We start from the raw sequence: 27341 nt of genomic DNA, 5'->3' as shown, positions 1-27341 counted from the left end.
GGCTCAACCGTCACATGTGCAACAACACTCGACGCCGAGATCAGCTCGAGGATCGCCAAGGCTGCCGGTGTGATGGCGAAGCTGTCGAAACGCGTCTGGGAAAACAGCCTTCTCAGTGCAAAAACCAAGGTTATGGTGTACGAGGCCTGCGTCCTCTCCACCTTACTCTACGGCAGTGAGTCATGGACCACCTACGCTAGGCAGGAACGGCGACTTAACACCTTTCATCTACGTGCCTTCCGGCGGCTGCTGCGCATCAGCTGGCAGGACCGGATTCCAAACACCCCGGTCCTCCAACAAGCCGGCCTCCTAAGCATCCAATGCACCTTGATGAAGAGGAGGCTCCGCTGGATCGGCCATACCTTCCGCATGGACCCCCACCGGCTGCCGCGGGAAATCCTCTATGACGAGCTGCTTGAGGGACGCCGGAGTGTGGGCCGGCCCCTGCTGCGCTCCAAGGACACTGTCAAACGTGACCTAAAGGCGGTCCGGGTGGATCCCAACAGATTGGAGAGTGCAGCAGCAGACCGAGCCACCTGGCGCAAATACCATCCGCATAGGGTCGCCGAGGCTGCGGCGGAGGAGCAGGACCGGGCCTCACAGAAGCGGGCAGCGAGAAAGTGCCGCGCAGCTGCTCCACGCACCACCCCACCAACCTCAACATTCACCTGCGTGAAATGCCAGCGGGAATGCCACTCAAGAATAGGGCTCTTCAGCCACTCGCGCTCATGCGTCCAGTACAGGACCTAATCCCCCCCCTACGCGTCGACCATCGCCTTTCGAGACGAGGATGCTATATATATATATATATATATATATATATATATATATATATATATATATATATATATATATATATATATATATCTCCTGTCGGAACTTCTCTAACTCGCACACCAGCTCGGGCTCCTTCCCTGCAAGAGAGGTGACATTCCATGTCCCTAGCGCTAGATTCTGAAGCCGAGGATCGGACCGCCAGGGTCCCTGCCTTTGGCTGCCGCCATATTTGGAACATCCCACGGGTGAAGAGGCTAACTGGGAACAGGTGGGTGTCATGATTGTATAAAAAGAGCTTCTCTGAATTGCTTACCATATTTTCCACACTAAAAGTTGCACTGGATTATGAGGCGCACATTCAATGAATGGCCTATTTTGTAATTTTTTTTCATATGTTGGACGCACCGGTTTATATAATGCAATTTCCTCACTTGATTTTCTGTTTTGATGCATTATTTTCAATTTTCGTAGTTTCATTGAAGTAATCGTTAATATACGTTTTTCGGAGGTGGTCATGAATGCCTCTCGAGTCGAATGGAAGAGAAGGCAAAGACATACCTGTATTTGTTGACTGAGACTGTGAAAACCATTAATAAAGTGTGTTTAAAAAAAACACTACAGCTCTCCTTTTTCGGAGCTGCAAAAAAAACGTATTTAATAAAACAGCGACACAGTTCACTGAACTAACAGCAAGTTATAACATTGACTCGTTAACGTTGAACTCTCTTGCGCTATTCTACTTCCGTGTTCTAATGTATTCCTCCAGCAAGGTTAGGGAGACATGTTTTGGGGTTGACATATATTACCATCATGACCATACACTAGGTGCACCGGATTTTAAGAAAATAGAAGACTTTTAGGTGCGTCTTTTAGTGCGGAAAATACGGTAGTCATTTCTAGCTAAAATGGGGCGCGGTTCACCTCTTTGAACAAGTGTGTGAGACTTTCAGGACAATATTCCTCAATGTACAATTGCAAGGCATATAGGGATTTTATCATCTACGGTCCATAACATCAAAAGGTTCAGAGAATCTGGAGAAAGCACTGCCGGAAGCAGCAAGGCCCAAAAGCCACAGTGAATTCCCTTGACATTCAGTCCAAGTACTTTTATTTTTCATTCCAAAAAAGAAGTGTGAAATATCGCGCTTGGCAACAACGCTAATGTGCATTCATTATTATCATTTAACTCACAGTTTTATTTACTTGTAGCTTTGGCCTCTCCACCGGGATGATTGTGCCAGTTTTAAGATTTAATATTAATCTCCTGGCTAATCTAGTTTGGTACTGGCCAAGCTTCGCTAGGCAGTCCTCTGAGCAATGATGATCACAAACAGCTGCTGGATGGTCTGCTGCCAGATAGGCAAACGCTTCAGCATGGGAGGCGGCAAATAGCACCTTTTCTTGGATGCCCTTGTCAGGTGTCCCGCCTTTAGTTAGATTTGGAAAAATATCAAAAGAACAGAGCTCCAGCCGGTGAGGCCAGCAATTTGGCTGGGGTGGCCGCTCAAAGCGCCTCTTTCCCAGATACACTTGTCGGGCATCCAACTGGATCCTCTGAGAAAATGTGTGTGTGTTTAGTCTGTGGGGTACAATATGTGGGTGGCTCCCTCAATCTGTCATATATATAATACCTGTAGAGGACCCAATCATTTTTTGGGGATTGCACGGAACTGGCACTTCGAGAGCAGAAATCAGCAGGAATGCAGGAAAACGCCACTTTGTGGATGTTTTTTAGTGAATAATTAGCAGTTTACCATGGATGAAAGCTAAAAAAAAGTTGATTCCGCATGCTACAGGTTCATTAAAACCAAACATCAGATAAATGTAAAAAATGGGGAATGCAAATGGGGATTGACATGAAAATAAAGGATAGATTCACGAGAGTGGTGCAGGAAACAAGAATGTTTTCAGCCCGAATTTAAATGAACTGACAGTTTGAGCAGACCTCAGGCAATCAGGGAGTTTGTTCCGGAGTCAAAGAGCATGTTGCGAAAAGGTGTACATTTCAGAAAATTCTAAGATTTCCTGAGCTACAGGGTGCCATGAAAATCCTTCTTGAGGATTATTGTCTAACAAGGGCAACACCTAAACACATCTGAAATTGATAACATTCATCAGTATTTAATATACTTCACCAGCTGTTTTCTCTCGCGACAGAACTGGTACCAAAGCCAAGGCTGTGAGTTGGGGAAAGTGCAACTACATCAAGTCGGATCTTCTCTACCTCGCACACTAGCTCGGGATCTGCCAGAGAAGCGACAAAACATGTACCTTGAGCTAGCTTCTGTAGCCGTGGATCGAAGCGCAAAGGTCCTCCGAGAAGGTAGTACCGTATTTTCCGGACTATAAGTCTCTCTGAGTATGAGTCGCACCAACCATAAAATGCATAGTAAAGAAGAAAAAAACATAAGTCGCACTGAGCATAAGCCGCATTTTGGGGGGAAATTTAATAAAATACAACACCAAGAACAGACATGTCATGAAAGGCAACTACAAACAAAATAAATACAAATAAAAATGGAGAAGAGGCTGAAGACGTGTACGATATGCTCACATTACACAACGCATAAACAACAAATATATATATTGCGCGTTGTCCCGCACGCGGTCTGTCCTTCCGTCTGTCCCTTTTCAAAACGTACCTACTTCACCGCGCCGCTGCGCACCGCCACTGCGGCGCCACTGCGCCGCTCAGGCAGTGGCTCACTACGATCGCGCGGGCATCTTAGCGAAAAAATTTTGTCTACCCACAAGCATTGCAATGAAATTGTTAGTTATTTAGTAGAGCTAAACATCTCTTTATTTTCGCGATAAGCAATGAAGATGAACAAAAAGTTGAACCAAGCAACAACACTTTTGTGGGCCGAAGGCCCACCTTACCAGCCTTCCGCAGGAACTAGCTGATGAGCCGCCCAGAGAGCGGCGAACCAGCTAGTTTTTTATAACAGAACAACTATGATACCATTATAATCCATTAACCAGGTTGTGAAGTAATAGTAGATACCATTGAAATCTAGCTAACGAAGAAAGCCACATCCAATCAGAGTTACACAACGCAGTATGACACCATTAACTCATTCAGTACCAGCCAATTCTGGACCAAGTCTGAAAAGACGTTTAAAAACGTCTTTGAAAGTGAATGTGTTAAGTTGACAAATGATCGTAGAAACTAACCAATGAAATGAGAACGGTTGGCCCCTCATATCGCTATAAAACCAGTGTGTATTCTCGGGAGAATTCAGAGTTTTCCAATGTGCACATCTGTACCTCTCCGGGTTTTGATTGAATAAACTCGTTTGTGACCAGCCTGCACCTCGGCCTCTGGACTTGGTTTGTATTTGGAAACTTCTGGTGTGTCCCCTGATCTGTGGCTCGACTAAGGAACGTCTGTTCTTTTTTGTGTCGGCGCACCGGATCCCCCAGCTGACACCCAGGAAAAGGCGGAACACCTCGGCGCGCCCCTGGTCTCCGGGAGAAGGGTCTGTCTTTGGGCTGACGCATCACTCCCATCAGCTTCTTCATGTCTGCTCTGAATATGGGATTGCCATGGACGATAAATTCAATACAGATTAGAGTGTGGTCATGATCTGAACGATAAAACATTTTCTACATTCAGATTGGTAGGTAATATCGTGAGATGTATGAGCAAAGTTAAGTACAGTCGAACCTCGTATGAAAAAACCTTGAGGGACAGAACAAATCTATCTATATATATATATTGCGCGTCGTCCCGCACGCGGTCTGTCCTTCCGTCTGTCCCTTTTCAAAACTTACCTACTTCACCGCGCCGCTGCTCGCCGCCACTGCGCCGCTCAGGCAGTGGCTCACTACGATCGCGCGGGCATCTTAGCGAAAAAATGTTGTCTACCCACAAGCATTGCAATGAAATTGTTAGTTATTTAGTAGAGCTAAACATCTCTTTATTTTCGCGATAAGCAATGAAGATGAACAAAAAGTTGAACCAAGCAACAACACTTTTGTGGGCCGAAGGCCCACCTTACCAGCCTTCCGCAGGAACTAGCTGATGAGCCGCCCGGAGGGCGGCGAACCAGCTAGTACATTATAACGGTAGTTCGTTGAAACCATTTCTAATAAAATGTCTGCCAAATACGAAGTATAATGCATTATATGATCATTTATAGATGTAAAAACATGGATGTGTAATACAGTGTAAATTTGTCAATTACAAATACATGTATATGAAGAAAAAATGATTTTATGATACGTGAAACAAACAACTGTACCGTTCCGACTTCATCTCTGAAAACATTCAGTCAGCGATATGTTACCTGCCATAGGCAACTGCTAGTGCCGCAAAGAAGGACACAAGCAAGACTTCTCAGGATATTTAGCCCTTGTGGATGTGAGCACGTGAAGTTTGTGTGCCTTTTTGTTTAATCAATTGTCAGCATAACTTGTGTCTTTCATTTATTGTTTTGTAATGCCATGATGCCATGACCAGGTCTTATGGCTTTGTTACATCTGCAGCAGTTGTGAAGCTGTATTGTATTCTCTAAGCATATCTCCATCTAGTGGATGCACAGCACAACCGCAGCCACTATTTCAGCTTTCTATTCCAGTGGTTCTTAGCCTTTTGAGAGTACCGAACCCAACCAGTTAATATGCACATTCACCAAACATATCATGAATGAAAAATCAATATATTTTCTTTACAAATTAGAGATATTAAAAACACATTTATTATAAACAGAAAAAATACAATTTCAAGAGATAAGTATAGATGAGTTTCAATGTGTGCAAACATTGCCTCCAAAATGCGCGCGCATCTTAATGACGTCACTATTGTTTGCAAAGACGAGCATTCTTAATTGCTTCTCACGTTGAATTTCTTCACTTTGACATTCAGAGCACTGGGCAGAAATCACATTGAGTCATCACCCCCCAGGAGCCTTTGCAATGTTTTGTTTTAATCAAACACTCGGATTCCACTGGTCCGCACCAGTTCTAAGCCAGCTGCTAGGCGCCGACCGAGGTGACCCGACAGAGAGACGCACCCCGTGCCAATACGGAGAAAAGCGTGAGGACCGCGACAGCGGGGGGACCCGCCGAGCGCTGCAGCTGAAAAGATCCGCGGGAAGGGCCCGGCGCGCGTCCAGAGTCGCTGCCGCAGCCCGCCGAAACACTACACCCTCACACCGACCCGCCTTCGCGCGGGGCCGACACGGACGCCCGGTGGGGAACGGGCGAAGCGGCCAGGACAGGGGTCGTGTTGCCTGCCCGGCTGCACCGTCCGCGTCCGATGCCGCCCGCCTGACCCCCTCCGGGGTGGCTTTGTGCCCGCACCCCGGCAACGGCTGTGGCGAGGGGCTTGCGGTGGGGCGGCTGCCTTACCCGCCTTGTTCTAACATGCCAGAGGGCTGTTCACTTTGGAGACCTGCTGCGGATATGGGTACGGCCTAGCGCAAGATTTACACCTTCTCCCCTGGATTTTCAAGGTCCGACGTGGGCTCACCGGACGCTGCCGGAACTGTGACGCTTTCCAGGGTGCGGCCCCCCTCTCTCTCACGTACTATCACGACAGTCACACGTTGACTACTCAGTGAATTAAATTTATCGCAAGCACCGATTGGACAAGCAATGCCATGTGGTCATCTGCAGCCAGTGATGGCCAAGCGGGCGTGTCATAACTAATTAACATGTTGAGTCGCGTGTGACTTACCCTCCATGGCAGAGGCTCTGTCGAACCTGAGACTCACCGAACCCAGGTTAAGAACCACTGTTCTATTCTATGTGCCTTATAATGGAGTGTGTCCTCTATATGAAAACAGTTTTAAAATAAGCCATTCATTGAAGGTGTGCCTTATAACCGAAAGTGCCTTATCGTGCAGAAAATACGGTACGTGAAATCTGGACTTTTAAATGTAAACGTTATAGGGGTGAAAACGTAAATTTGACTGTATCTCATCACAGACAAGCTGAAGGATGACCAAGATTCATTCATTCATCTTCTGAACCGCTTTATCCTCACAAGGGCACGGGGGTGCTGGAGCCTATCCCAGCTGTCTTCGGGCAGTAGGCGGGGGACACCCTGAATTGGTTGCCAGCCAATCGCAGGGCACATAGAGACAAACAACCATGCGCACTCACACCTAGGGACAATTTAGCATGTTCAATCAGCCTGCCATGCATGTCTTTGGAACGTGGGAAGAAACCGGAGTACCCGGAGAAAACCCCCGGGGAGAACATGCAAACTCCACACAGGGAGGCCGGAGCTGGAATTGAACCCGGTACCTCTGCACTGTGAAGTCGACGTGCTAACCACTGGACTACGGGGCCGCCGGATGACCAAGATATTTACGAGCAATTCCACTCTCTGTTTGCTCAAGCAAACAGTTTGCTTTGCAAGTTTAGTGCATGAAAAGATGGCATAAATGCGCCAGACCATGCGTCTTCGGGTATACCCTGAACTGGTCGCCCACCAATCGCAGGGCAAATGCAAGTCATGTTGAAAAGATTAATGTATAAATTTATATATCTGCTTAATAACTCTTGAGAATTACATAATCTTGACATTGACATGCATTTTTTTTTTGTTAAAGGATGGCGCCCCCTGAGAGGCTGCCTCCCGAGCAGCGCATATCCCTGTTTTGAGTTTCTTTTCGTCCTTTTACTTTATTTATTTCTTCTTCCCATTTTGTTTGTACCCCAATTCTACGGGGGGGCATCTTCATTACTGCTCATCTCCTTTATTTGCTTTAATCTTTTTACGTATCCTGTGAATGGAGATCCCGATAGCACACACAACTCCATTGTTTACAGTAAGGACATCAACATCAAAGGGAGTACCGCGAGGCTAGCCTAATGCTACTCACGGAGTCGTGGCTAACAGCGATCACTCTGGACACACATGCCGAGTTGGAAGGCTTCCAACTCATATGTGCGGACAGGAATGAAGGGAGTGGAAAGAGAAAAGGTGGGGGGCTGGCTGTGTGCAATCCGGGGCATATCACGATCAAAGACAAACTCTGCAGCCGGGACATTGAGCTGCTAGCAATTAGCCTCAGGCCTCATTATCTCCCGAGGGAATTCTCACACGTCATAGCTGTGACAGTGTACATCCCCCCCGTCGGCTAATGGTGATGCAGCGTGTGATGCCCTGATGACTGTCGTGGCACAGTCCCCCAACGCCCTGCTGATCATCTCTGGGGACTTCAACCATGTCTCTCTGTCGTTCTCCCTTTCAACCTTCACGCAATATGTAACCTGTGCCACTAGAGACAATAAAATGTTGGACTTGTTTTATGCCAATACCAAGGAGGCATATAAACCCCCCCCCCCCCCCTCTTGGAAGAGCAGACCACAACTTGGTATTTCTCAAGCCTGTGTACAAACCCCTGGTGCACAGGCAGCCAACTGTGACCAGAATGGTCAGGAAATGGTCAACGGAAGCTGAAGATGCTTTGCGGGACTGCTTCGACACAACCAGGTGGGAACTCTTCAGCGAGGTTCATGGGGAGGACATTGATGCACTCACTGACACCATCACGGACTACATAAACTTCTGTGAGGAGAACACCGTACCCACCAGAACTGTGCAGTGTTTTTCCAACAACAAACCATGGATTAATCCCGACATAAAGGCCCTCCTGAAGGAGAAGAAGAGAGCTTTTATGTCGAGAAACAGAGAGGAGCTGAAGGCCGTGCAGATTCGGCTGAGAAGAAAGATCAGGGAGGGGAAGAAGATATACAGGATGAAATTGGAGGACCAGTTACAGGCCAGCAATGTCACTGGTGTCTGGAGGGGCCTGAAAACCATCTCAGGCCATGACAGCCCAAAGACATTATCTGAGAAGGACAAGGACTGGGCAGATGGACTGAACCGTTTTTTTCAACCGTTTCTACCAGTCATCTGTCCCTTCCCCCAACCACCAACTGCAACCACTCTCACTGAGGACTTCTTCTCCTCCCCCTCCTTTTTCGACCAGCTCTCATCAACCCAGTCTGTCACCTGGTTCCTGCCTGTCCGTCACAACAGAGCAGGTGAGGAACCAACTGAGGAAGATGAATGTGAGGAAGGCAGCAGGTCCAGACAAGATCAGTTCCCGGCTCCTCGGGACCTGCTCTAACCAGCTGTGTGACATTGTCCAGCACAGGTTCAACGTGAGTGTGAAGCTGGGCAGAGCTCCACAGCTGTGGAAAACTTCGTGCCTGGTCCCAGTCCCCAAGACTCTCCACCCTAAGGAGCTGAACAGCTACAGACCGGTGGCACTGACGTCTCACCTGATGAAGACTCTGGAGAGACTCGTCCTCGCCCACCTTCGACCGCTGGTGAGCCCAGCACTGGACCCGCTGCAGTTTGCCTATCAGCCTGGCATCGGCGTGGAAGACGCCATTATCTACCTCCTCCACTCAGTGCTGTCACACTTGGAGAAGGCTAGGAGCACTGTGAGAATCATGTTTTTTGATTTCTCCAGTGCCTTCAACACCATCCAGCCCAACTTACTGGGAGGCAAACTGCAGAACGCCGGAGTGCACCACCATCTCACAGCATGGATCATAGACTTCCTCACAAATCGGCCGCAGTACGTGAGGTTGCAGAGCTGTGAGTCGGACAGGCTTCTCTGCAGCACTGGAGCGCCGCAGGGGACTGTTCTGGCTACATTCCTGTTCATCCTCTACACCTCGGACTTCAGACACGCCACTCCAAACTGACACCTTCAGAAGTTCTCCGATTTATCTGCGATTGTTGGCCTCTTTACAGAGGGGGACGATTGGGAGTACAGGGGACTGACGAAGGACTTTGTGGACTGGTGCCAGCAGAATCTCCTCCAGATCAACCCTACGAAAACGAAGGAGTTGGTTGTGGATTTCTGCAGGAAACAGTCCTCACCAGCACCGATGAACATCCAGTGTATGGACATAGAGAGGGTGACCTCCTACAAGTACCTAGGTGTTCTTCTGAACATCAAACTGGACTGGTCTACAAACACGGACACCCTGATTAGGAAAGGACAGAGCCGACTCTTCCTACTCAGGAAACTGAAGTCTTTTGGGGTTCAGGGGTCGCTCCTTAAGACTTTCTATAACTCGGTGGTGGCCTCGGCCATCCATTATGGCATTGTCTGCTGGTCAGGCAGCATCTCAGAAAGAGACTGGAGCGACTGGTTAGGAAAACCAGTTCTGTCCTGGGCTGCTCCCTTGACACTCTGGAGGAGGTGGGCAACAAAAGGATGCTAACTAAGCTAAAAGCTATGATGGACAGTCCCTCCCACCCTCTCCAGCCCCCACTGACAGCACTAGGTAGCTCCTTCAGCCAGAGACTGTTACACCCGCGCTGCAAGAAGGAGAGATACCGACGCTCGTTCCTACCGACTGCTGTCAGGCTGCTGAATAAAAATAACAATAATAATAATAATAATTAGATGATGTGAAAAACAATTGTAAATAGCACTGCGATTTATCCATTTTGTATTTATATTGCACTTAATTGAACGGTGTTTGTTTTTTTTCTTCTTTCTTCTTTCGACCCACATTCTTGCTGCTGGAGGCTGTAAATTTCCCAAGTGTGGGACAAATAAAGGATATCTTAATCTTAATCAAATTGAGCACTTCATGCTATTTGTCCAAGAAGCATTGGTTTAGTACTGTCCTCTGAGGTCACTAATTGTTTGTTTTGTGAATATGTTGCTGATGGTACTTTTATGTGTCTTTTTGTATGTAGTGTATTGTTTTACCTGCAATCTGTAATGAAGTTTTCGGTTTCCAAAAGAACTATCAAGAAAATACCATTTAGAATAACTTAGTAAAACTAATTTTCAAGAAATGTACACTGTTGTGCATTGTGATGTAGTGTAAGGTGCAATATAAGCGTAGCGAACTAATATTTTCTTGGAGTGCAGCATCACAAGAGTCACGTTGCATGGTGGTGGAGGTAGTGATGGGACGATGATACCTCAAGGACTGTATTGACCCACTTCACAAACTGTGTCACCACTGTATTGACTCTGTGTTGGTCACCCAATAGTGACCCCTGCAGTAGTTATAAAATCATTGCAGGTAAAGAAATTCCTTGTTTGTGTAAATGCTAAACCGAGTTGGTATGTAAAATATAGCAAATTGGAGTTACAATTCATATTTTTAATTTATGTAGAAAATGTTGGTTAAATCATGTGAAATAAAAGACAAAAAGGTGATTAGTTGTATTGAGGAACAAAAGTTTTTGGAGTGTCTTTGCTCCAAGGTGATTTCTCCTCTTAGAAACCAGCTCCCCAGCCTCAGAAAATCCTCTTTCACATGGTTCAGATGACGATAGTGAGCAGAGAGTTTTAAATGAAAGTTGATGCAGATGTGGATATGTTTTCTGGTTCCATTTCCAATATTGTAAAGGGTCTTGGTTTCTGGGTGTGTTTGCTTCTGACAGGCAGCGTGGACTTCAATTATGGAGGATCTCGCAATTATAAGATAAAATGAATAAAACAACTGTAATGCTCTTCAACTGACTATCATATGCATAACAGGTCATTCACTTGATAAACTGATAAAGTGGGTGCAATGCGCCACCGTAAAACAATTGTATATAACAATAAACAATGCTGAAAGGAGAAAAAGATTTACCAAGATCAAAATGATTCTACACTGGGGAAAAATTCTTCAGGGTTTCACTCTTGAGCTCTCGGCATTGTGCTGACGCACTAGTATCGCTCAACCCATCACTAGGTGGAAGACCCCAAAAAGCAGGCAGGAGGGAGGAGCAGGGTGAACTTGACGAATCATATTAAAATACGAAGGAAACGAAATCCAAAACAAAGTCTGGAAAACAAAATGAATCCAAAGTAGCAAACAAAACCATGGCATAAGCAAAAAAGAAAGTCGAAAAGGCGCACCCCGTGCCAATACGGGGAAAAGCGAGAGGACCGCGACAGCAGGGGGACCCGCCGAGCGCTGCAGCTGAAGAGATCCACGGGAAGGGCCCGACGCGCGTCCAGAGTCGCTGCCGCAGCCTGCCGAAACCCTGCACCCTCGCGCGGATAAATACAAACCAAAAGAAACTGTGACAGCAACTAACATGACAGAAGCAAACAATGACCCGACACAGAGTGGTCATGCACTCCCGTCCTTTTAAAGCAATAATTATAACGACCAACAGGTGAGCAGCTGCAGGGAGAGGCATACAGTGCCACCTGTTGGTCACAAACCAAAACATGACAACAAGTGATCATCCGCTTTAGCACTACTTAATCTTTTTAGTTGGCTCATTATGCCATGGGACATTTTTGACTTGCCTGTGAAGTGCAACGCTGAGAGGGTCAGAGCAAGCAAGTCCTTTACTTCATCATCAGGTGTCCATCCAAAACGTGTTTCATTGTCTTAGTGTACACATTGCTAATCTTATTGCAAGAATTGCACTAAGACGACTGCTCATTTATTTGAACAAAGTTAAGGCTAAGCTACTTTCATTCAGTGTAGAAATGCCGCACGTACGCGCGCTTCTTCAATTGTTTGTGAACGCCAATGGTTCTTGTGCACTGAAAATATACTCATTTGCCCCAAATGTCCTCTTAGGGCAGGGGTGCCCATTAGGTAGATCCTGATCTACCGGTAGATCTAATACAGGTCCCAAGTAGATCCGAGGAGTGTCGAGAAGAAAAAAAACAAACAACCATTTGTGTGACTTTGTACATGTTAGTAATATATTTTTGTGTTAATATACACTGCACACTAATCAGTCTCATTTTCACAAAAAAAATATTTAAAAAATAAAATAAAGCAGGTAAATGTTACATTTTTGTGTGTGTGCGTGCGGGCGCCGGTAAGGGTAGATCCCGTGAGGTTAGTTGATCAAAAAGTAGATCTTCGATCCAAAAAGTTTGGGCACCCCTGTCTTAGGGGCTTGTAATTATGGCACACATCTATCATCACAATGTAGACGGAATGGGGTTTGCTTCATGATTTTTTTTTAAACCTTTCAAGGACGGTGGTTAAGACGGTGGACAGCTTAACATGTTAGCAGGTTACAGAGTGCATGAAACGGATAGAGATCATATTGAATGCAAATACTATTGACATATCAAAATCAGAAACATTTACAACAGTATGTTCTTCCATTCATCCATTTTATCGATCACTTCATTAGGATCATGTGTGACTATGAGCTGAGCCTACCACAGCTGACTGAAGGCAAGTGGTGGGATTCAGCCTGGACGAGTCGCCATCATCAATCACACAGAGAGAGACAAACAACCATTCACATACACAATTTTTGAATCCTCAGTGAAATGTGAGACAGAAAACCCCAGAAAAGCATTGTGACAACATGCAAATTCAGACAAGACGGCTAAGGCCAAAATTCAAACCCAAACCTTACTAATGTGAGACAGATGTGGTTTTTTTTATTTATTATTGCTATTATTTAGGATGTGTTTTATTGTTTATTGTTGTGTCTATATTTGCTCAGTGTACAGCACTTTGTATACAGCGGTGATTGTTTCAAAGTGCTCTATAAATACAGTTGAGTTCAGTTGTTGAACAAATAAAGACATTAGAATTTTATCACAGCACCACACAAACTTACATGCCAGTACTCTCTCAAACAACTATTTATAACGCCATACTGTACCACTAGCATAATGCCCATGTCCGTATGAGATAGTTCATCACTATGACATAAATTTTGGTTTTAACTGAATGATGATGTAACTGGTCTGACAGGTTATGTTTTGACTTCAACGAGGTGATCTGTTTATCCATCCAAAGCCGGAGCCGGAATCGAACATAGCACCTCTGCATTGTGAGGCAGAGGTGTTAATCAGTTGTGCACTGTGCTGCCCTGGGATCAGTTTATGATTTAAAAAAAATAATAACACCAACATAAAATGATGTCAACATTAGTTCCCGCCTGCAAAGCCACTGTGAACGAGATGCTCGGACCCGAAGCGGCGAAAGAAATAGCCAAAGTTCCTCTTTCAGATAATACAATTTCCAGACATATTGATAATATGTCTGCAGAGATCGAAAGTGTGGTATTGGACAAGATTGCAAGTTGATGAAGCTACTGATATAAGTGGGCATGCTCAACACAATTAAAGGGAACTTTCTAGTTTGCAAGGCTTTGCCAGAAAAAAACAACAGGAGAGGAAATTTTTCGTTTCACATCAGAATATCTGGAAAAAGGAGTACTTAAGTGGGAAAACTGCACAAGAGTCTGTACTGATGGAGCTGCAGCCATGGTCAGGCACACCAAAGGCTTTGTAAGCAGAGTGAAAGCAAAAAACTCAGATGTGATCATAACGCACGGTTTTTTTACACCGCAAAGCCCTCGTAGCAGACCTTGTTCCTGTGTTGCATGATGTTGTGCGCATGGTAAACTTTGTGAAGTCACGACCGGTGAAAAGATGCACATTTGCGGCTTTGTGTGAAGAAATGGGAGCGCAGGATCAAGCCTTGCTGTTTCATACGGAGGTCCAATGGTTGTCAGATGGCAAGTTGCTGGTGCGTGTGTATGAGCTTCAAGTCTTTTTGACCAGTGAGGGGTCCTACTCTGCAAAGCTGCTTGCAAGCAATGAGTGGCGTGCAAGTCTGGCATTCCTGGTCAGATATTTGTCATCTTCTGAATGAACTGAACACACGAATGCAAGGCCGGAATGGAAATTTTGCTTACAAATACAGAAAAAAAAATTATGGATTCCGTTCAAAGGTGCAACAAATACGGTACATACTGCATTAAAAATACATACCGTATTTTCACGACTATAAGGCGCCATTAAAAGTCTTAAATTTTCTCCAAAATGGCAGGACGCCTTATGATGCGGAGCGTCTTGTGTATGCGCTGAGTTCCAAAACCTGACTGACAGCTGACACACTGTTTATATAGAGAAAAGGCGGAAGTGACTGTGGACAGGCATGCGGCAAAGAAGTCGGCCAATCAGTGAAGGGTGGGCGTGTATATAAATATATATGGCGAGAGAGAGCAGACATGAGAGAGGACAGGCATGCGGGGGAGAAGTCCGCCAATGAGTGAAGGGTGGGCGTGTAAGTGGATGCTAAAGGGACGCCCCAAGCAGGTACCAACACCTGTATAGAGTGTGGCTATGTGCATTGTTGCAAAACAACTTCGGTTTTGGTTTCTAAGAACCCCCGAAAATAAATTCTACAAAGAGACACACCTACGAAGCTCAGTTCAAACTTCAAGCCGTCGGTTATGCTTTTGGCATGCGTGCCCATCTTACAGCAGCGGTGAAAAACCAAGTGAAGCAAATGAACTCTGCGCTTGTCGTTATTCCCGCAGGCTTGACTAAAGAACTCCAGCCGCTGGACAGTTGCTGGTCGCAACTTTACTTTGAATGCCCGGCATCAACCGGGCGTTCAAAGTAAAGTTGCGACCGGGCGTTCAAAGTAAAGTTGCGAACGGCATGGGAACAATGGATGATCGATGGCAAACACAACTTTACAAAGAGTGAGAGGCAGCGCTGGGCGAGTTACGCCACAATTTGCGAATGGATTGTGGTTGCTTGGACGAACGCGTCTGCTTGCACTGTTGTTCGAGATTTTGGCAAAGCCGGCATCATTTCTGTGGAGCCACATGGCAATGAGAGTGACTCTGACAACGAGAGGAAACACTGCGTTTTTGATGGATTACCGGTACTTGCACAATTGTTCAATTCTGATACAGATGATGAGGACTTTGATGGATTTCTGTGTGATGATTGATCGAAAAACGTGAGTACATTGTACGATGGCTAAATAAAATACAACAGAACTCAGTTTTGCTTCCGTTGCCTTTTTAAAAACGCGTTTTTAGCTTGTATCTGTATGTCTTGGAATGCTACCGTATGCTTCAAGCTAACGTGTTTTTAGCGTGCGCGCATGCATGCCGTATGTTTAAGCTGGCGTATGTTTTACCACTATAAAACTGCACCCAATAATACAGTGCATTTTGTCTATGTGTAAAAAGAAATAGCACCCATTAATGAGACTGCGCCAAACCATACGGTGCGCCGAATGATCGTGAAAATACGGTACATATGTACATACCAGTGGTATGTATCGGACTGGAAGGGAAGCTCAGCTTCCCCTAAAATGTCAAAGAATAAGTGATCAAATATATGAATATAAATTTTATTGTGTGTACATGTCATTGACAAAATATGCGCTACAACGTGCCCAACTTTTGTTCCGAATCAGCTTCTTCTTACTGGTTACGACGCGACTCCCTTCTCATTCATTCCCGCAGCTTCGCTGTGCTTTAAATGGTGGACGCCGAGCATCCGCCAGAGTTCAGGGTAGGTTGTCCCAATGCTTTGAACGGAGACGAGTCATTGGATACAAGCTGGTTTTTGTCCCGCCCACGGACGCTCGACATCTTTGGGACTGGATGGCAGTGGGCGGATACCGGACGCTCAGTTTTTCTGCATCAGATTGGATGATCTGTCTGAGCCTGTGTTCCAGTTTGATTGACATCGAAATCAGAATCAGAATCATCTTTATTGGCCAAGTATGTAGAACACACAAGGAATTTGTCTCCGGTATAACACGTTGCATTAGTATCATCGTAAACAAGGACATGACAAATAGGTATGCAAGGACATTTCGTAATGTAAGTGAGCCAATCACCGATCGTTTAGTGTAGGCATCCAGCACTTTCAATTCTCATTCTGTTCTAAATTGCACTGCAGACGACTTATAATCATCTTAGCGACACTCTCTTTGTTGAAAACGATAAGCGACAAATTAATCTTTTATTACTGGTGGGTTTTCTTGGAGTTGCTGTAGTTGTAGGACACTAGTTAAATTCCTGGAAAAGACGCCTTGTTGGTATGACAGGGTTACAGATAATTTTCTTGAAAAGGAACGGAGAGTCGAATTTGCGTTTTTATAAACGGACACATTTGTTTATGTCAGCCAAAATTGAGCTTTCCCTCCTTGAAAGACCAGCATCCGCCAACTGAAACATACATACATACATACATACTAAAAACCAAGTAGGCACATTTGAACTGGTAACAATCATCATAAAAGAGTGGATTTGGGGTTTATCACGTTCAGAGTTAACAACATATTAAAGCGGATTAAATGCATTTGTTTCAACCTTTGAGGGATCGAGACGATTCAAGATTTTCCATTAATGTTGTATTTTCATCACAAAAATGCTAAATGACTAGCATAAGTCATTGAACATTTTTTTAATAGTAATGTCAATAGAAGCTCCAGAATTTGAATCTGGGTCTTCTTTCCGGATCCCAACAGTCACATTGGTAAGGCTTAACTTGAACGACTTCACCACGAAGTCAGTGTGGATTAGTTACTACTGCTTAACTTGTCGGCGAAGACTTCCTGGCAGGAGATTTATTATGTGTCTCAACAAATCCCAACAACAGACAGACTATTGAAAGAGCGATACTAGTCCAAATAGAATCTTCCAGTTTTTCAATGCTCACGCTTAGAAAAGCAATATTACTCCACACACGATAGGTGTCCAAAAGCCAAATCGACGAAAAGGTGTATCTTTCACTGATGAGACGCCAAGCTGGGTCAAACTGGGTCAAATATAACTGATGTTATATTTGGCACACACGCACACACACACACACACACACACACACACACACACACACATATATATATATATATATATTTTTTTTTTTTTACACTGATGGCTGTTTGAAAGTGCTCTATAAATACTGTTGACTTGACTTGATGTAAAAAAAAAAATATTCAAATCAGCAGTTAGATATTTGTATGGGTTAGGACCCAAATCTCTTTGTTTAAAATTCAGTTAGATGTGATTTGATGTTAGGTGATGGCGCAAATATTACCCGCATGCAGACTCCACTTCAGTGAGAACATTTCTAACGCGATTTTAGCTGCAACAAAGCTTTGGTGAGCGACAAGTGCTCGAATGATTTAAGACTGTTGCCTACCTTGCCCCATCAACAGGATGGCCATCCCGACCAGCATAGCCCAATATATTGGTTGTGTCATCATTGTTAATGTCCTTGTTTTCTATGTGACGTTTACAAATCCTGATATGTTTTTTTCCTCACGCGCCCTTCTGTTTCGGGTTTAGTAATCCATGGACACACACGACGCTCAAAGTCTCCTTCAACTATGAGGTTATTAGTACTGTGCTGCATATATATGATCGCTCACCTAAATACTTCCGCTTTATTATTTTCAAAGTAAAATACACTAAGTTGGATGCGACTAAAAACCTTTTACTTCCTCTGCACTTCCTAGGTGTGCAACGGTGGAATGATGTATCTGAGACAATTCCCTGAACAGCACTGTGGAGTGATTTCAGACGATTCGCTGAATACATGTGAGTCATAATACTTATTTTGTATTGAAGTGAAATCAATATTTTTCAAATATTTATTTAATTGTATTGTATATACAATTGATGTCGATATACATTGCGTTGTAACTTGTTGTGATGGGCGAGTGGTTAGCGCGTCGACCTCAAGGTGCAGAGGTACTGCCTTCGATCCCAGCTCCGGCCTTTCTGTGTGGAGTTTGTATGTTCTCCCCGTGCCTGTGTGGGTTCTTTCCGGGTACTCCGGTTTCCTCCCACAATCCGAAAAAGCTGATTGAACATTCTAAATTGTCCGTAGATTTGAGTCTGAGCACGGATGGTTGTTCATTTCTGTGGCTGGCAACCGGTTCAGGGTGTCCCCCGCCTACTGCCCAAAGACAGCTGGGTTAGGCTCCAGCATGCCCCGCAACCCTTGTTCGGATAAATCGGTTCAGAAAATGAATGGATGGATGGAAGTAACTTGTTACGATTAGGAAATAAAACTGTTGAACAAAATTAAACACAGTAGTGTGAAAATTCCACACATTTTATCACATTTAGATAGTTTACATCATTTTTTTTCTACATTTTTAAAATGTGCTGAGCACCACTAACCCATAGCCATACCTTGCTGGCACTCCCAAATCAGTCGGCAAAATACCCTTTACCAAGCATTAAATAAGAATCTTGGGTGACACAAGGGGCGGCATGGTGGTGAACTGGTTAGCTCGTCTACCTCACAGTGCAGACGTGGAAGGTTCAATTCCAATGACCAAGTTACTGTAGCAATGGTGAGAAGTTAAAAGTTTATGCTGCCTATGTAAAATGTGTTTGTTTTGAAAATGCGGAAGTTTTTTGAAGCATGGCATTGATTGTGTCATTGTTTTAAAAGGGTGTGCTGTATTATAATCGCATTTTAAAGCGAAGAATACCCACACATAAGGTGGAAACAACGGTGTACAGTGAACGTGGCGAATAGAATGTAATATTTTGTGTGTTCCAAAAAAAATGAAACAAAATTAAATATGTAGCGACAGATTGATCAAAGCAAGTCTTTCTACAGCACGCTACAGAAACAAATTTTCCTCGTTTTTTCTTCCAACGCCTCCAGCAGCCACAGCAACAAGCACCGCTTTGACAGAGGACTGGCAGGAGTCAAAGGGAAAGAGGGTTTTCCAAACAACCCCACCTAGCCGGATCTGGACCACGCATCTCAACAAGGGTGGATCCAACAGCATCGGCATCACCACAGACCCCTGACAAACGCTCGTGGGCCAGTCCCTGGCCCAGCAGCGAGACGTGGCCGGCGTCCTTACTGGTGGGCAGCCGAGCTGAGAGTGCAGGGATTTGCTCGATGGGGCTGGATTGGTTGGGTTGTGCTCCAAAGTGGGGCCAGGTGCGTACCGCAGCTGGGCAAGAAGCTGCCTCGCCACCTGCCCCTCGCCAGTGTGGCGATGAAACGGTGCAGATTCTGCAAGCAGCTGCGGTTTTGTCATGGACTGTGCGGCGGGGGCCGGGCGTGGTGTTCTCTACAATAACTCTTCAATAACCTCCCCCTCCAGCAGTCGTTTTTTTGTGCACGGTCAGGCGGGAGTGGGCTGGGCCAGAGGGGACATGCGCCTGGCTCTTCCCATGGAACTCCCTTGCTGGGGCGCCAGTCGTGACCTTGCAGTGGGCAGTTCTCCCAGGACAGGAGAAGTAAACCAATTCCTTCCAATCAACCTCACTAACTATTTTGTTAAGCGCTTTCTTACAGCTGCAGCTGTTGTGAAAGCGCTATATAAATCCGGATGTATTGTATTGTAATCCCTGGTCATCGAGGCCGTGGTGTGGGCTGGGCGGCCTCCGCCAGTGCCATAGCAGCGAACTTTGAGTTGGTACGGACCTGGGGAATACAACTGTTTCAGTGAAACAAAGTATCGTGATGTTGATGGGATGCAATTTCTGTCCAATGCTCTGAATGTCAAAGTGAAGAATTGTAAATTGTGCAAGTGCTAATTGGTAATGAAAACACAGACTGTTTAAAAAAAAAATCAAATGTCAAATGTTGCAAGATTTGGAAAAAAAGCTAACAAGAGAGTTTTTTTTAGACGTTTGGATGTAGAAAAATAACACAAAAGTGGAATGGAAATGTGGCATACGTTTATTTTGAATTATATTGTTTCCACGAGTATTTGGTTCTGATTTTTAGTGAAGCCCCTTTTCATAGGGTGGTAATTTTATGTTATTGCTTGTTTTTAGAGGGCAATAAGAAAAATTATGGTGTTCTCTCAGAAGGTTGCAATGTCTAACTCTAACCAGCAGAGGACAGCGTTCACTGCTTGCCGTCGACATGGTTGCAATGGCCGGGAATCCCACCATGAAACTCTGGGTTGAGAAACGACCACTCAACTACTGAGCGATACCGCCCAGCATTTTAGAGCGAAGAGGAGCCAAACGCAGGGTGTAAAAAGTGTCGGTCCTCCGTCAAAGCAGCACTCGTCGCTGTGGTTGCTGGAGGCCTGATCACAGATGTAGAAATGCTAAAAATGTGTTTCTGTGGTGCCGAAAAACTTCTCTTGATCACTCTGTTGCTACACATTTCATTGTTTGCAATTTATTTATTAAATATGTAATTTTACTTGGGCGACACCGTCGTTGACTGGTTAGCATATCCACCTCACAGTACAGAGGTACCGGGTTCAAATCCAGCTGCAGCCTTTCTGTGTGGAGTTTGCATGCTCTCCCCATGCCTGTGTGGGTTTTCTCTGGGTAGTCCGGTTTCCTCCCACATTCCCAAAACATGCATGGCAGGATAATGGAACACTCTAAATTGTCTCCAGGTGTGACTGTGAGTGTGAATGGTTGTATGTCTTTGTGGGCCCTACAATTGGCTGGCAACCAGTTCAGGGTGTCCCCCGCTTACTACCCAAAGACAGCTGGGATCGACTCCGGCAAGACCCTCGTGAGGAAAAACGGATCAGAAAATGCATAGATGGATATTTTGTTCACTTTCGCTTTGCACCGCTGTTTCCACCTTGCGTGTGGTTCATCTTCACTCTAAAAGGCGATTATCATACACACTTTATAACAAGTAACACAATCAATACTATGCTTCAATAAACACATTTGACACATGTTGCATAAAAATTTGCAGCGAGCGAGCTGTTGATGTACTCCGTCAATGCCTCGCGCTCGGGTTGGGACACCTGATACAGCCGCGAGGTCGGCAACGGAGCGCCCGCCTGCAGGTCTATAGCACAATCGTAGGGGCGGTGTGGAGGCAAAGAGCGGGCACGATCCTCGCTGAACACTTCCTTAAGATCCCGATAGCAATCCGGCACTCCGTCAAGGCAGAGCTCCTCGGGGGGTGTGACACGTTCATGCTTCCCGACGGCCGATTGTAGACAGTGCTGGTAACAATACTGGCTCCAGCTGTCTATCGCTGGGCGCGCCCAGGAAATCACGGGATTGTGTGTCTTAAGCCAGGGTAACCCGAGAACGATCGGGGCGTTGCGAGACCGCATTAAGTAAAAACGGCGGTGTTCGACATGGTTGCCGGACAGTAGAAGTTTCAACGGCTCCGTCCTATGCGTAACTACCGCCAGGAGGCGCCCATCAAGATCACAAACCCGCTTCTTATCTATCAACTTCTCCACGGAACAACCCAGCTCGGATGCGAGATCGGTGTCCATTATACAGTCATCTGCCCCCGAGTCTACCAGAGCCCGGACCCGCCACGACCGGGACCCCCCAAATATCTCCCCCTCGAGCTCAAGTCTGTTGGGGCGTCCCGGCCGCGAGTCGACTCGCCTAGGCTCGAAGGGTGGCGCGCGAGGTCGTGACTCACAGTACTCATGGTGGACTGGGGGTGACGACCCCGGATGGCTGGTTACGGCATGAGGAGATGGTTGAACGCCGTCAGTCGTCGCTCGATCACTGAAACGACGCCTTCTTTCCTCCGCACCAACGTCCTTGCCTCCCAGCTGCACCTGTTCCTCCGTGGGTGTTCGTCGGAACTGGGGCCGATCACCTCCGCGCTCCCGGCTTCGCTCCCTCAGGCGATTGTCCATGAGGAGGGAGAGGTCGATTAATTCCTCCAGGTTGGTGCTGTGGTCGCGGGTCGCCAGCTCGTCTTTGAGTTGAGGGTTTAGTCCGCGGCGAAACAGACCACACAGCGCCCGATCACCGTATCCACTCTGGGCGGCCAGGATCCGGAACTCGATGGAGTAATCCGCTACCGATCGCTCTCCCTGGTGGAGGGCGAGTAACCGGCCCTCTGCCTCTCTGCCCCGCACGGGATGATGGAACACCCGGCGGAACGCAGCCACGAAGTCGGGGAACGAAGTACGGAGATTCGGCTTAGCGTCACTGGTCGCAATCGCCCACGATGCCGCCGGACCTGTTAACAGACTCATGACATAAGCCACCTTGGCGGCGTCATTAGCATAGGCAGAAGGCTGTTGGTCAAATATGAGAGAGCACTGGTGGAGGAAGTGTCCACACTGCCCGTGCTCGCCCCCGTAGCGAGGGGGGTGTGGAAGCGATGGCTCCCTCGTCATAATGGGATATGAGGAGGGCGCTTCGGGAATGATAGAACGAACCCCGGGGGGAGATGGTCTCCGCTCTTCCACCCGGACCAACCGAGGTTCTAAATCATCGTACCGATGAGCCAGCATGGAGACCGTGCCACGGAGTTCCCTAATGGCTTGGCCCTGCTGACTCATCTGTTGCTCTTGTCGGGAAAGAGCGGACAAAATTTTTTCGATGTCTGCGGGATCCATGGTGGCCGGAGAATTCTGTCACGTTCTGCCCGAAGCGATAACGATCGCTCCGTGCAGAACAAGAAAATAAAGAGTTGGATCCCCGGAAAACAGACAACGAAAGAATCGTATCAAAGCAAAGAGTGTCTTTAATGACAAAAACAGAAAGAGCCCGACAGGGGAAAAAAACGGTAACACAAAACGCTGGTCAAATAAGGACCAGGGAAGAAATAAGGAAACAACCGAAAACGCTCGCTGAAAAAACAAAGTGCGAGGAACTACTGATTAGGCAATATAGAAGTATACAATTTAGTGACTAACGCGAATGGCAAGAGTAAAGGCCGCAAGGCAAGAAGGCAACGAGAAATCTACAATAGAGGAATTAGCACGAGAGAACAATGGCACGGCGTGGAATTCTCCGGCAGCGAGATGACTGTCGGAGTCTCTTAATAAAAGAGGGGTAATCAGCCCGAAATTACGGGCAGGTGTGCCGATGGCGGAGGAGAAAACCCGCCACCTGCTGGCGGGCACGCGACGTGACAGCAGCTTGTGAAACACCCCTTCCCTCTAGCTTTCAGTCCTCCATCGAAGCAGCGTGGAAACGCAAAAAATGTGTTGCAGAAAGACTTGTTTTGAGCAATCTGTCGCTACACATTTAGTTTTGGGTTTCTGGACCAGACAAAGCATGAAATTGTATTAACAATACTCACTCTTCACCCTGATTTCCGCCTTGTGTGTGGCTTTTCTTCGCTCTCAAATATGCGAGTCCTTTACTGCAGCCCTCAAATTTACGTGTTTCTCTAACTATATGTCTCAAGTCTGTTTGGAGGCCCATTTTTGTCATTAAATTATTTTTTGGGGGGGACAGATTTTGTTTGAGTCTAAATTTGTGGGATCCAATTGCCATTCAGTTCATTCGCTAACTGTCACATTAGGGCTCCATCCAATCTTTTGGCTCCTCTGTTGATCGCCACCAGGTCAAGATGTTCACTTTGACAGCACTTTCCCGAAACCTTGGGTCATCTCCAGCAAACCCCTGTCTTATCTTCCAGTGCACCCCTAGGCCCTCGTTCCAACTCCTGCAAACATCTTTCATCTACTCATCTATCTGTCCAATAATTGATGGCTCTGGTGTGAGCTAAGATATTTATGAAGGTGTACGTTATCTGCTTTAATATGTTCTTATTGGCTCTAAAAAAAATCACTGTGCAGGGCAGTGTGATTTAGGCGATGATGTTTTGATGAAAATATCCTCACTGGGAATTGTTAATCAAACAGGATGTGGTTTGCATTATATACCTTGCCTAAGTGTATGTATGTGTGTAAAAGGCCCGTTGGTACTAAAACACACAAGGAGTACTGGAGCAGAAGAAGACACAAGGCACAGATTGATTTCTTTATTCCCCTATGCCTGATTATACAGTATGTGTATGTATGAAGTGAAATGATCAAATAACTATGGGATAAAAGCATCTGGTTAATGTCTGACAACAATATTGAGTTAAAATATGACACACATTGACTGATATAAAGTCAAATGTATTAAAGTGTAATGTTATTATCACTGAGTTATCATTTGGTTACATTTTGATTAGCATACAGGCAAATACAGCGCCACCTGTATAAATTTAGTAGTTAATGGCCTGACTCTATTTTGAAAATAATCCTTCAAACACAATCAATACCATGTTTCAATAAATTTGTGCATATTCGCTATAAACACTTTACACACATAGAATAAACATTAGCTTTGGAGCATTGTACGTCACACCCTCTCGCCTGAGCTACAGTAACTTGAAGTAAAAAAATTACGTCCCAATCGATTGATATCAAGACAGTGATCCCTCACTATTTCGCGGTTCGTTTTTTTGTGGCTTCAGTGCATCGCGGATTTTTTCAAAAATATTCATAATTTTTTTTCATCATATTCAGTACATGTAGTACAGTACTGTATATGTTGCTCTATGCTGTTTTGATGATTTTCGCAGCTTCTCACGGACCGTTTGCAGACTTTTTGCAGACTTAAAAAATATGTTTTTGTATTTTGTTATTCATGAACTAACCTAACTTATACATGTTTAAATCTATTAGCATACAGCAATAAGTCATGTTAATTACTTAAAAAAATACTTCTACATGCATGTATACCATTAGATTTGCATTATGAATATTATGTACATGTACCTATATGGAGGGAGGCGGGGGTCGCTACTTCGCGGATTTTCGTTTATCGCGGGTGGTTTTGGTCCCCATTAACCGCGACAAACGAGGTAATACTGTATACACAATATTCATTTTATTTACAACGTTCGCTCCTCACAGTAGTTTCCACCTTTTTTATGGCTCTTAGCTTTCAAATCCAAGAGCCCCCTTTGGCCATGCATGGCAAGTGGCGATGGGTGCCGTCTGCTGGTCAGAGTTATTCATTGCAACCTTCTGAAAGATAACCATAATATTTCTTCTTCCTTAGAAGAAAACTCAGCAACATACAATGACCACCCTGTGAACATGGGCTGCACTAGAAATTAAAACCAAGTCGCCGTGGAAAGAATATAATTCTAAATAAACCAATTTTGAATATAAATGAATGCCATATTGCCATCACACTTTTGCAGTACTTTTCTGTATCTACATGTTTTGTTGTTTTTTTATCATGCGACATTTGGTGATTTTATTTTTTTTGGGGGGGGGGGGGGGGGGTTCTGGAACACACAAAACATTACATTTTATTCACGTTCGCTCTTCACCGATATTTCCACCACGTGGCTCTTCGCTCTCAAATGCGAGAGACCCCTTTGGCCGTGCATGGTAAGCGGGGAGTCAGGCCAAATTAATGAACAGTCTTCACTGTTCTCTCTAACCCTCATTCCTCCGCCACACTTTTTTTTCCCAGAAATCTTTATACCATCCTATCTTTGGACTTTTTTTTTATTTCAGACTGCTGTTTGTAATGGTCCACTTTCCACATGGCTTCATTTAATCACATTAAAGACTTGACAGTGCAAAGGGGATTTAAATGGAATGCGGCCAAAATCTTGGAGCAGTGGTCAGCCTCAGCGCTTTGATTTCTATTTCCTGATTGATTTCGTTAGGTTTTGTTCTTCGAAGTACTAGCTGCCAAAAGACTTTGGGGTAGAGTGGCTATAGCGTCTAATACTCTGGTGTAAATACAGGGTTTTTGTGATGTGAAAGAAAAAGATAAGTAATTTGAAAACATTTTCACGCTTCAGTGTGACCTATCACCTTTCGTAATTGCAGGAAAAAATATATACCGGTATTTTAAGGGATGGGGAAAAACCTCACAATAACGTGGTTGCATCAATACTGACGCTCTTAAACTACTACCTTTCTTACAACACTCACTCTTTTCTGGTAAGAATCTATCTGTGGCACATCTTCCATCCATCCAAACATTTTGATGTGGCAAAATGTGTTTACTCTTTGCAAAAAAACGCTCCAATTCTGTTAGATTGCGCGGGCATCTCCTGTGCACATCCCATCATTTTGTGCTAATACTGACTGGTATTTGAAATTGTTCACAATTTAGTCCACCTCGACTAAGGCCCCATTTCCAGCTGAGGAGAAAAAAATGTGATGCTGAGGAAGATAGCGGGCTTTTGCTTTTAAGATGTGACAGCAAAAAATGTCAGGAAAGTCTTTATTGCAGATCTTTATTTGCAGATCATCAGATGCACTTAAATGATGGCGGGTGTGTGCTGGCTCCAATTTAAGATGTTTGTGCAACCACATTATCTCACATTGAAGTATTGTAACTGGAAGACTGGTGAAGCTTGAGAAACACACTCCATGTTGATTAACACATTCAGGATTAACGTGTGCCTATGTGTTTTGTTGTTTGAGGGGGCAGTGGGTGAAAGTTCTGAATCAGAACTCTAGCCGGATCTGCAGTAAAGTAGGTTATGACAGAGAAGCTTGACTAAGGCGATTTCAGCATGAAGCACATCACAGATGTCCTTATCCCTTTACTTTAACCTTGATTGGTCGGTCTACATGGTCTGACAAGCATTTCGTGGCTGTCCTGAAAAACACAGATGTCCCTTTTTTATTTTGCCCCACACCGCTATGATTTGTGGATATTTTTTACAAAATGATAAACTTTGATTCTCAAAAGTGACTTTGATTGTTCTCCACTTGACGCCATTTCGTATATTTGTTAAATATGCAAACACGACTATAAATTGGTCGATTTAAGTATTGAATGGAAACATAAAAACATCAAAGTCGCGTAAGTATTTGGGAAATATTTTATTAGACATAAAGTAGTTGTTATTTATTATTATTTTGATATGTTGACAGACAATCGCGGCTCAAGATGATGGTAATGTTAAAAGAAAAAAAGTCCATGTCGATCTCTTAAACCAACTGTACACTGGAGGGCGCCCTTGCTCTTCGATCACGGTAAACCAAGTTGACGTCGACGCTTGGTTGTTATGGATTGTATCGAGGCCTCTTAACAGTATTCTTTTGAAGTATGCTTTTTCTGGGGGTTATCGCCACAACCAATGTGCTCTTGGATATACTGTATATCCATGATGACCACCACATTAATTATC

At 45.1% G+C, this 27341-nt stretch overlaps 1 protein-coding gene across 4 annotated transcripts in view; it reads right to left on the bottom strand.

Moving 5' to 3' along the window:
• ntm (neurotrimin) overlaps positions 1-17849 on the bottom strand; it is a 126112-nt gene extending 108263 nt beyond the window's left edge. For all 4 annotated transcript variants that reach the window (XM_052046285.1, XM_052046281.1, XM_052046282.1 and 1 more), the window contains exon 1: positions 17655-17849. Coding sequence is in view for 1 of the 4 variants with exons in the window: in XM_052046284.1 (XP_051902244.1) it covers positions 17655-17718 (64 nt within the window). In the remaining 3 variants the exon portion in view is untranslated. The remainder of the gene's footprint in view (positions 1-17654) is intronic.
• Between the last annotated feature and the right edge of the window lie 9492 nt (positions 17850-27341).

The sequence above is a fragment of the Hippocampus zosterae genome, chromosome 16, assembly GCF_025434085.1.
Source record: "Hippocampus zosterae strain Florida chromosome 16, ASM2543408v3, whole genome shotgun sequence".
In the NCBI taxonomy this organism is placed as follows: domain Eukaryota; kingdom Metazoa; phylum Chordata; class Actinopteri; order Syngnathiformes; family Syngnathidae; genus Hippocampus; species Hippocampus zosterae.
This window is presented reverse-complemented; position numbering and strand designations above follow the sequence as displayed.